At 25.9% G+C, this 11,146-nt stretch overlaps 1 protein-coding gene across 1 annotated transcript in view; it reads left to right on the top strand.

Moving 5' to 3' along the window:
• Positions 1-568: 568 nt before the first annotated feature.
• The window catches only part of LOC142327078 (ubiquitin-conjugating enzyme E2 W), a 108,468-nt gene continuing 97,890 nt past the window's right edge, over positions 569-11,146 (top strand). Inside the window, exon 1 of the mRNA XM_075369911.1 lies at positions 569-642. Within this exon, the coding sequence (XP_075226026.1) occupies positions 619-642 (24 nt within the window). The 5' untranslated portion in view covers positions 569-618. The remainder of the gene's footprint in view (positions 643-11,146) is intronic.

Below are 11,146 nucleotides of genomic sequence, written 5' to 3'. Positions count from 1 at the left end.
TGTTGTTACACGTGTAGAATCAGTCACTGAAGAAGACTACCATTCTCTAGTCGTTTTTAATATAATTCAATAAACATCTATTAATAACGAATACATGATTTATATTATGAATAATATAACAATTTAAATTAAAATGAGTTGAGATTATGTACTTAAAACAATATTTTTTGGAACGGTACGTTATCCGTTAGTGTAAACTAACAATTTTTTCTAACTTCGCAACTTTTATCACATGTATGTTTTACGATAGAAGCAGTATGCCATTCATCATTGGATTTTAAGTACATCTGATTAATTGAATAAGTTTCAGTGTTTAATTACTAATAAAAATATATATTGAATTTTTATTTGCTAATAAATATCTTCTGCGGCATAAACAATATAGAAAACGTCAAGAAGTATTTTTCAGTTCAGTTACTTGGAGTAGAGACTTTCCAAAGGATTAATTTATTTATTTTGAAATATTGGTAAGTTCACCACGTTTTTTTTTTAAATTGCAGTTACTAATCTGATTATTAATCATATATATATATATATGTGACTAATAAATGAATGTTTTATCACGAAGGCATGTTACAGCTGTGCATTCACAGACTGTTTATTTTTAAGTAGTGGATCATGGCGTCAATGTCTCCGTCAGAGGTAATCATTTTGCTTTATTTTTTGTTGTAATCCGTTGTATTGCATTATCAAATGTATAAATTTTTCTATATGTTGATAGCAGGATGTTGACTTGGGGTATCGGGTACATTATGTTCAGGGATTTCTAGATTTCAAGAATATTTTTAGTAGCGAGAACGGCCGACTGTCATTCAAGTATTGTGTAATAAAAAAATTCACCCCATTTATGTTACTTTTTTATTTGACTGTTGGTATTTTGGTTGATTTTTAGCAGAGATTATTGTAACATTGTGACCTTTGGATAAGAAAGTTTTTTGACGTTTCATTGCAGATGAAATTATTTATTACGTTTGAAGTTCTCAGGTAATACGTTTTTGAGGGGATATTAAAGTTTATAAAATTTTTGATGAAAACCTGAAATTCGTGGCTGGAAATTTAGAAGTGTTTTTTGTTCATTTTTCAAATCTTAACTATTTATGAATTTTTAAAATTAAATTTTTTATACAAGTTTTTCGTTTAGACACACAATTATCTCAATGATCTTTCCATTATAATTTATATATAGGCAGATATTTAAGTGGTTTATTTATTAATAATTGACCACCTTTTTTTTTCTTCAAATAATTGTTATTTCAGGCTGAGATAATCTGTTAAGATTATGAGCGAAATAAAAAGTTGCTTTCATTCATGCAAAGTTCTGTTTAATAATTGTTAAATTTGGGTATTATAATTTATCAAGTCGTAACTGATTATGTAATCTGGCCTGAAGAATTATGTATATTGAAAATAAATGAATTAACTTAACTGAATTTTATATGGTAGATGGCTGTGTCAGTTGTATTTGTTTCTTCTTTTATACTGCAATCATTACATTACACTTAGGTTAAGTTGGAAAGTTAATAGTTTATTAGAATTGAATTATTTTACTATGAGTTTCTTTATGACAGTTACATTCCCTAAAATATGAAAATGAAATTTTTGATGAGTTGATTTTTTATCAACTCAAGAAAGGTTTTATGATTTTTTTTTTGAAGTGTAATACTTTATAAGCTGATAATAAAATATTATTGTTAATTACTGTATGATAAAAATGTTTAATTGAAGATTAAGAAATTAATGAATATAACCTTTTACTAAAAAATTTGTTTTAAAAGGCAGTTCAATTTAAAGTAAATATTTGTTTTATAGCTAATTATTTTACCATATAAAGCTTGAAGTTTGTGTATGGAAATTTCTTGGAATATGAAAAATATGTACTGTAATCAGATTTGAACATTTTCTTTAAATTTCTTTTTGTGATTCAGTTAATGACCGTCTTGTAAACTTGTTTCTTAAGCTTATTTGATGATACTTCTCAATTATTTGGAAAATTCTGCTTATGCATTGTTTAATATCAACATTTTTTCCCTTAAATGAAATAATTTTTTTTGTGATAATTTTCTGTGTTTTTAATTATGATTGTATCTATAATCCATATTTTTAATTAATAATTTTCATACATGGTGTAATATTATTTATACTCATCTGCTAAGTATAATACAAGTCTTATTAACAGACTTTCAGTTGAAGTTTCAATGTTATTTTTCATTAACCCTGTTTAGATAAAATGTTATGTGTAAAAATTCAGAAGTAATTTAAAGTGTAATGCTGTTTAGTGGTGATTGAAAAAAAAAATGCTGCGTGTAAACAAAATGTGATAAGTAAATTATAATTGATATTTCATGGTTTAAACTATTTAATCTATATTCTACTTCAACAAAGTTATTCAATAGATTGATTGAATTTCAAGATTGTCCACTAGAGTAGGTTTATAAAATTTGCAGCTATGAGCCATGTATATCCCCAATTCTGTGTTCTCATTCATAGAATTTGTGACTGGTTAGTACGGATCTGATATATAGTGTGTATGTAATATGTTTCAAGAATTTACTGGTTTATTCATAATATTGAAAATAATTATTGATGATAACATAGAAAATTTTTTAAGGTTCATTTATTTATTACAACTTTTTTAATGTTGACAAACCATATTTTGAAAATATTTGAAAACTTTAACAGCAGTTAATGTGACAGATTTATGTTTGAAATTTCTAACCTAATTTCTTTTAAGCAATGAAAATGTGTGGTTTTCCTAGGATTTGTTTTAGTACAATTTGATCGAGCATTGTATGTAATATATCTAAGCAATTTGTATAACCGGCTGATATTTAATTTTAATTTGGCTTTGTTATGTATTTTTCTCATTTTTATAAAATGATTTTTTTATATATTGGTTTTTTGTATGGGTACTGGTTGGTTAGAGCTAAAATTGCATAAGATAACTTGGATATGTTAGTGACATACCAAAGTCACATATTTTTATTACATAAAAGAGATGGATGTATTTTATTAATGTTAAGTCAGAAGTTTCAAATTAAATTTGTCAAATTGCCATTAATTAGGTGACAGCAATAAAGAGAGAGCTACTACATTTGAATACATACATACAATGTAAATTGTATATTAAGAATATGAAAAGGAGCTTTAAGAAAACAGATACAAAAACAGACTTTAAACTAAAATAATTAAAATTATTCCAGTAATTATATAGTATTCCAGTAAAATCAATGGTTTTAACATTTTGAAGATTGTCAACAATTGTGTATAACCAAATTTAGTAGACATCATTGTACCATCAGTGTTAACAGAATTTTAAAGATATGGTTTTCTTCACATTAAAAAGTTTAATTTTCTTCATTAATAAACACTGTTTATTAATATCAATAATTACTGTTTTAATGATTTTTGTAATTTAATAATTAATTAATAGTGTTAATTTAGTAATTTTAATAATTACTGTTTTAATGATTTTTGTGGTGAGGGAGGGATATTTTGTCATTATATAAGGGAACTTGATTTGTTGATTAATGTGCTTATACTTAAGCAAAAAAGTTTTCTTTTGCTTCATGCTTGGTATCAGATATTTACCTGAACTATGTCAGATAAACTTCAAACAATATTAAGTTACATTGGTACAGTATTTTAATAAACATTTTGTGATTTTTATTTAGTTTCCTAAAAATGAGTTTACAGTTGCTAATATTGTAGATAGCTCTTTTTTTTAAAGGATAAATATATGTGTTACATTGCTACAATAAATAACAATTCTTATGGCATGTTAATTATATTAATAGTAATAATAATCGTAAAATTAATATCATAACTTCCTGAATAGAAAACAAAAAAATAGTGTACTTACAGATCATAAAGGAAAACTTTACTCACAAAGTTTTATTTTTTTAAATATGTCCCTTCAGTCATTCTAAGAAGTGATAAGTAACTTGTGAAAGTTGTTTACTAGTGCATCACTTTGATTCTGCAAAGTCTATATCTGAAAGTTCACAGAGAAAGTTTTTCTCGGAAATGATGTTGAATTTAGTTACTGTTAATTAACATCAAACTTTTTGTGACATTGGTGACAGCTAATGCTAAATAAAAATATATTGGGCTGTTATTGAATAAAAGGTTAAAATGAGAATGTAAATCTTTTATAACAGTTATAGCTTTCCTATCTTTTTTATCTTGTAAATCAAGTGATGACCATTCTTAGATTAACTTTTAACACAACTTTTGTATGGGGACAATCTATTTGAAGTTTTACAAAAAAAACATAAGCAGGTTGCAAACATGTAAGAAACAAGTGGGTAAGTTTCAATTTTTTTTGAATTGGTCATACAACCAGCTTATGTTTTTTGGGACACTTCAAATGGGTTGATGCTATGGCAGGCATGTAATTTTGTATCTAATGAATTGCTATTCTTTATTTCAAGAAATGAAGGAGGTTCTCACTTCAACCCCTTACACCTTTTTTTTTTTAACCTCTGGGATCACCGTTAGGTATTGCTTCAAAGGATGAGATAAATGACAAGTAGTGTGTGAAAATAGCATGCCTGAACAGGATTCAAACCAGGACCTCTGGATGAAAGGCCAAGACACTACCACTCACGCCACAGAGGTTGGCTTTCAATTCAACCCATCCTTTTTTTTACCTTCACCTGTTGGGTAGATTTCGATCATCTGTTTTTATTTTTATTTTGTTGCGGAAATTCCTTTGTTGGTCCTGGTAATAATTCTTTTCTTCCAATAAATTAAAAATTGCATTACTTAAACTGTTTTAAACAAAAATGTAGTTTTATTTTCTTTGTCATTTCTTACATTGGATTATAGCATATAATGAAATCATGGATATGGCATATGTGTGGTATTGTCATAATATTCAGAATATTTTGATATGAAAATTTAGCACAATTAGTTGAAAAAACTTTGGTTAATTTATGTTCATTGATAAATTTAATAAAACATTACTGCATTCCACAGGCTCATGCTTGGTATTCATGTGTTATTTTTATCACGCTTTTCTTATTGTTATCAAGATAAGATGGAGGATTTTACCTTTGTGTTTCTTGATAACATCATTCTTTTCATTTATACATATTTTAAAATACCGTCCTACATTGTAAAATACCATGTACATATAAAAAAATACCATCCTTAAATTTTGATCTTTGAAGTTGGCATAAACTAATGTAATATTTGTGAATATTACATAAAATATGTCAGTTTTATTTATATTTTGAAAATTCACATATTTTAATAAGTGCATTTTTATTTTATTTAATTATTAATTTATTGTAAATTATTTCAGTTTTATGTGCATGATTAAAAAAAAATGCACACTACATTAAATATCTAATTTTTAGAAAAATAACTAAAATTTCTGTGGTATGTTACTCGAATTGGTTTATGTAAGTGGTTAAAAGGTTAACTATGTATGTAGGTAGTCTATACATAATGTCATAGACATTACTTCTAGACAAAAATGCAAATTATATTGCAAGACATATCCAACTTTTTGTATGAAAATGTATTTAAATAAGTTGGACCAGGAGTAGGTGTAAAAGTTAACAAAATATGAACGTACAGTTATTAAATATGAATGTTTATTTTACTTTCAACCACATTAAGATTCTATTTTACAATAATAAAACTATAAAAAGATTTTAACTTAACTGTTTAAGAAAAAAAAAATTAAATCAGTACAATTAAATTAATTTTGATATTTTTCAATAATCTATCGTTTTTAAGAGATCAATTTTGGTTTTTAAATACTTGAATTTCAGACAATTCATGTTAAATTAGATTTTGTAATTGAAAGTGATTTCGATCTTCAGTTGTATTTTTTCAGTTGTCCAAGTATTTTTTAATACATAAAAAACCTTAATGAGGTATGTTAGACACTGGTAAGCACGTGAACTCAACTATTTTCAGAATATGCAATGAGGAAATCTTTTTGTTATCAATATTTGTAAATTTTTGTACCAATTTTCATTTGGCTGTATGGTTATTGTCCACCCATATTTTATTAGTATATACATAACTTTTAATGCAAGAAAATTCATCAAGCAACTCTGCATCAGCTAGTTTAAGGCAACTCTCTTTTCCAAAACAAAATTAATACTAGCTTTTACCTTTGCCATGAAGGAACTTCACAAAGAAGTTCCCATTCCTACCTCAATTTCATTGAATGCAGTGTTCCACTAGTTTATGTAACCAATACACGCTTTGTAAAAATTAGCTAAGACAGATTTAAATTTGCTGATATTAATTTACTTAGATTTATCCATTTCGCTTATCATTTTTTCCTCTGTTTTCATATTTAATTTAAATTTTAGATTCTTGATAATCAGAGATCCTTCTGGCATGGATATTTTGTGGGCAATATCACTGTGAAAAATAGAAGTCTAACTTTGTGAGAATAAAAGCCAGACTTTTGAACATGGATCATTAAAAAATTGTTTTAATATTGTGAGCCATTCATTTATGAAATATGCCTTTAAAGGTTTAAATAGCTTTTAAAATTCTTTCTATGGCTGGCATAAGAGTTAACCATGGTCTTATTGTGTCCCAGTAATATTCATAATATTACAGTGTCATCATTATTTCCTTGAAATTTTCAATTCACATGTATAAAAAGAGAATAAATCTTTACAGCTATATTTTCATCAATAGAAAGGCATTCTACTGCTATTTGAATGTAACTATTTAAAATATGTGTGGCATAATTTACACCAGTATATTTTCATTAGATGCCTGAATCTTACTAAAAACATTGTTTTTACAATGTCTAGCTGCACCACCAATGTTGCAATTGGTGTTAATCAGGACAAAGGACAAGTAATTTATCTTTAATATTGTATACATCCATGGTTTCTTGAATATATTTTGAAATTATATCAGAAGTTTACACTAGCAGATGCTTATTTTCTAACATTTTTACATGAACTCTTCTTCATTATCTCGCTAATATTAGTCATAATTTAATGTTTCCTCAAACAACCAGAATGCAAACCTTAATTTCATTAATTGAATTTAGTACCAACACACTGCATACTGTTGCCTCTCATTTCATAAGTGCACAAGAATATTTTTCAAATAAACATTTTTTTTTTTTAATTTTGAGGTGCAGTCATTGGAACAAAATGAGTGGTTATGTTGAATTGTGTGGTAATCCCATGCATCTTCAGTATCTGCCTTTTTGTATTTTGCTGTAAGTAAATGTTGTTGATTAACAGTTCTTCCAAGATTTGCAATAGAAAATATTCCCATGCATTTTTCACTTATCATGTCACTGTTGTTTTTAATTTTTTTATAAATTTAAATTCTTTTTGTAATGCATCATTAAAGTGTGCATTTTCACCTTTTAGCCATGACTGCGACTAATACAAAATAAGATAATATTTATCCAAATACCAAAATTAATTATTTTCCAAATACTTACTTTTTAAAAATACTTACGATGTGTTACATAAAAGAAACAAAATTTAATCAAACAGAATGAAAACTTTTGAGACAACAAATAATGAAACAAGTATCAAGTATTTACTGTATTGAGGTATATGACAGCACTGTCTAATGGAAAAATAGATTGTATTTATTTGTACTAAGTAAAGTTTACAATTTCATTTACTTTCCCAACTTTTGGGATTTATATTAAGTCCAATTTTCATTTCATTTAAAATACACTAAAAAAACAAAGTACAGTACATTTAAAAAAAAATTAATTATACAGTACAATCCCGTAAAATGCATTATGAATGGTTACCGTATTAATATATTAACAAAAAAGACTACTTCTTATAACTTGTGTGAGCATTATGAAACTAGGTATACAAAAAATTGTGTTCTTATTATACATTTGAAACCATACTATACTATCTATTGTCCGTTGAATGTTATATTTAATATAAAATAATAAATAATAATAATATAAAATATAATTATATCAAATGTAAATATAATTTTTGACCATATTTTAAAAATGCCAATTTGCGTCTTCATCTATATCTTCATGCAATTGAAAGCAGAAACAGCACTAGTGTTGCTGCAGATAATTTCAATAACAGTTAAAAATTTTGATGTAAATAAAAAAATAAAATGAAAAAAAAAATGTTAACTGTAAATTTGGTTGGGTCATTATAAAAAAAAAAAAACTAATTGTATATAAATGAAACTTTGTTGAGCTAAGATTTAAGATACCTTATTTACAAAATTTGTTTATGATTGTATGCACCCATTAGGAACAAATTATATTAAAAGTAAAAGTTGAAAAATAAATTGATTATCTTTTTTAAAGTTTATTTTGTAGGATCAGTTGTTAAATATCTTAGATTAAATGGTTTGTTTTCATTTAATCAAGAGAACATTTCTTCATGTTTCTATATGTTGTTTTTATCTAAGAATTTTCTTTGACAATTGCTTACTTATGTAATTTTAAATAAATAATTAATTTAATTTTATTTATATCTAGACCTTTATTGTAACTGACATAATTAATATTATATTTTTCACATTCAGTGTGCTTAAATGATTTACTTTTAATTAATATAAATGAATTAAATAGATCTAATCATTTAAGTATTCTGTACTGTTGGTATATTTGTTACATTTATATTTTTGTTAGATTATTTTGGGTGCTCTTTATTGATTACATTTTGTGAAGTGTTTATTGACATAAAGTCATTTACACACTACACACTTATTTGTCTCTTGTGTTGTAGTTTAACGAGGCATTAATAGTGAGTGATAATAAAAATTAATACTTGTTTTTTTGAGCACCACTCCAACATTTATTCGTTATTTCTACTTGAAAATAATGAATTATGTGCATTTATAAATAATATTTAAAATGAACAATATTATTTTGATGTCCTATTTGTTTTCTATCAGAAATAAACTGTTGTATTTTTCTCATCTCAGAAGGATTTTTTTTTAAATTTGTATTATTTCATGTACATGAGTAAAATTTTCATAAGTAAAATCTGCTCATATCTGATTTGTACAGAAAACTAATAAAATAGACACCCTCATAAAATACAAGATACCATACCAAATTTCATGATAGTTGGTTAAACCATTCATGAGGTTTAAAGCAAAAATATATGTCAACATAGATACAGAATTTTGTAACCTAGTAGTTTGGGACTCAGTAGATCTCAGAATGTTGAAAAATTAAAATAGTGCAGAAAGGTAATTTTTCATCTCAGTGAAACATCATTTCTGTTTAACTCTGTCTTATAACAGTTAAAAAAAGAACAAATTCTACTTGTTAAATCGTATGTCCATTAATTAAAAATAACAGAAAAGAGGCTTGAAACAAAGCTTGTGTTGACTAGGATTGTAATTAATATTATTAAGATGATCTTTTGCCTTAGTGCTTATGGCTCTAGGCCATAAAAAAAAAAAAAAAAAAAAAAAATAATTGATTATTTTTTAAAAATGTGTAGCTTGTGAGTTTTCCCACCCAAATGTAGTTAACTGTTATATGGCACTAACATTCTGAAAAGTTTAACCAAAGGTATTTGAACTGTTCTGAAGAAAACAGTTTTTCAATTTTCTTGGTTTAGATTGAATATATCTTACAAGTATGTAATCTTTGGAAGTTCATGTAAAATCAATTTTACAGTTTAGTATTTTAATAAGTGATAAAAAAACTATTGACAAAATGAACAATCGTAACAGTTTATTCAAATAGGCACATGAACCAATTTCAAAATCATTTTTTTTGTACTAAATTACATCTTTTTTATCGATAAAGTATCATCAAAATGTGGAAAAAATAGATCTGAAGCCTATCTTCTCAATAACCAGCCTTGTTTTTGATTTTTAGTGAAGGTACCAGGTGGTTTGAAAGTCACACAATCCAAACTTTACTAAATAAATCAAGAAAACGTTTATTTAACAAATTTAATTTAATTTTAGAACATATTTAACAAATTTTGGAGTAGAATTTTATAAATGTTGAAAATCTCTACCACTAATTTTTAGACAAGCCTTCGCTCTTCCCTCTCTTAATCACATTTGTGAGTAGCTTTTGCCCTAAAGTATCTGTAATTTATTTTTAATTTCATTTTTTTTATATCGATTTTCAGTCCTTCAATGGTATAGGATGATTATTATTATTATATACCCTATTTATTAAATTTATATATATATATTTTTTATTAAATGTGTCCTGAAGAAAGATCTTTTTAAGATAAGGAAATGTGGAAGGCCACGACCCTTTGAAAGTAGGTGTTTGTAAAAAACATGGTTTAGCTGCTGTTGTGGTAAATATGTTTTTATGTCTATCATTGTTTACAAAAAAAAGTGCCATTTGCTGCTAATGGACACCAAATACCATTTTTTTCATTATGTAAAGGTGTTTCATGAAACGTACATGGATTTATGTTTTGTACAATAATATATTTGCTCATAAATGGAACCACATTTCATCACTGATAAAAATTTTCACATATTGCATGCATGTATTTTATTTAAATGGCTGAAACTTAGCAATAATTAATTATTATGCTTAATAGGGTTCTTTAAATATTAAGCGTTCTTTAAGTATTTTGTAAGTCTATTATTTTAAATCCTGTGTTTTTAAAATTGTTACTAGGATTTCTTTCCTAAAATGTTAGCTTACACAATTATTTTCCTGTATATTACATGTGTCACTTTTTATTGTTATCAACAAATTCAACCATTAACAAAAAGGATGACCAGAGAAACTTTTTTTATTTTTTATTTAATGAGATGTGTGGGCATCGACTGCTATGCTCATTTAGCTTGAATGGAAATTTGTAGTGTATGAAAAATGTCATGCCTGTTGTCTATTATCCTATCATTTTTACAAAAGCAATGGAATAAGTATTTTGTATTCAATTTATTAGGAATAGTGCCAGGAAATATCCTTAAAGAGTTCTGTTCTGCGTATAAGAATCCATTTATAGATAATGATATAAAATATAAACTTCTATAAGGAAAAATTCATTCTGTGTGTCTCTAAATGACAGATATATTACAGAAAATTATGACTGACTGTAAATTAAATGATCACATTCGTTAAAAAAAAAAGATTCTGTTTTACTTTCAGCATATCAATTACTTCCCCATGGGATTCTTCTGCCAAGAGGCACATTTTCAAATTCTTAGTTTGTAATTCAGG

Source organism: Lycorma delicatula, chromosome 6 (genome assembly GCF_047948215.1).
Source record: "Lycorma delicatula isolate Av1 chromosome 6, ASM4794821v1, whole genome shotgun sequence".
In the NCBI taxonomy this organism is placed as follows: domain Eukaryota; kingdom Metazoa; phylum Arthropoda; class Insecta; order Hemiptera; family Fulgoridae; genus Lycorma; species Lycorma delicatula.
Note: the sequence above shows the minus strand (reverse complement) of the source record. Positions and strands in the feature narration are given on the sequence as shown.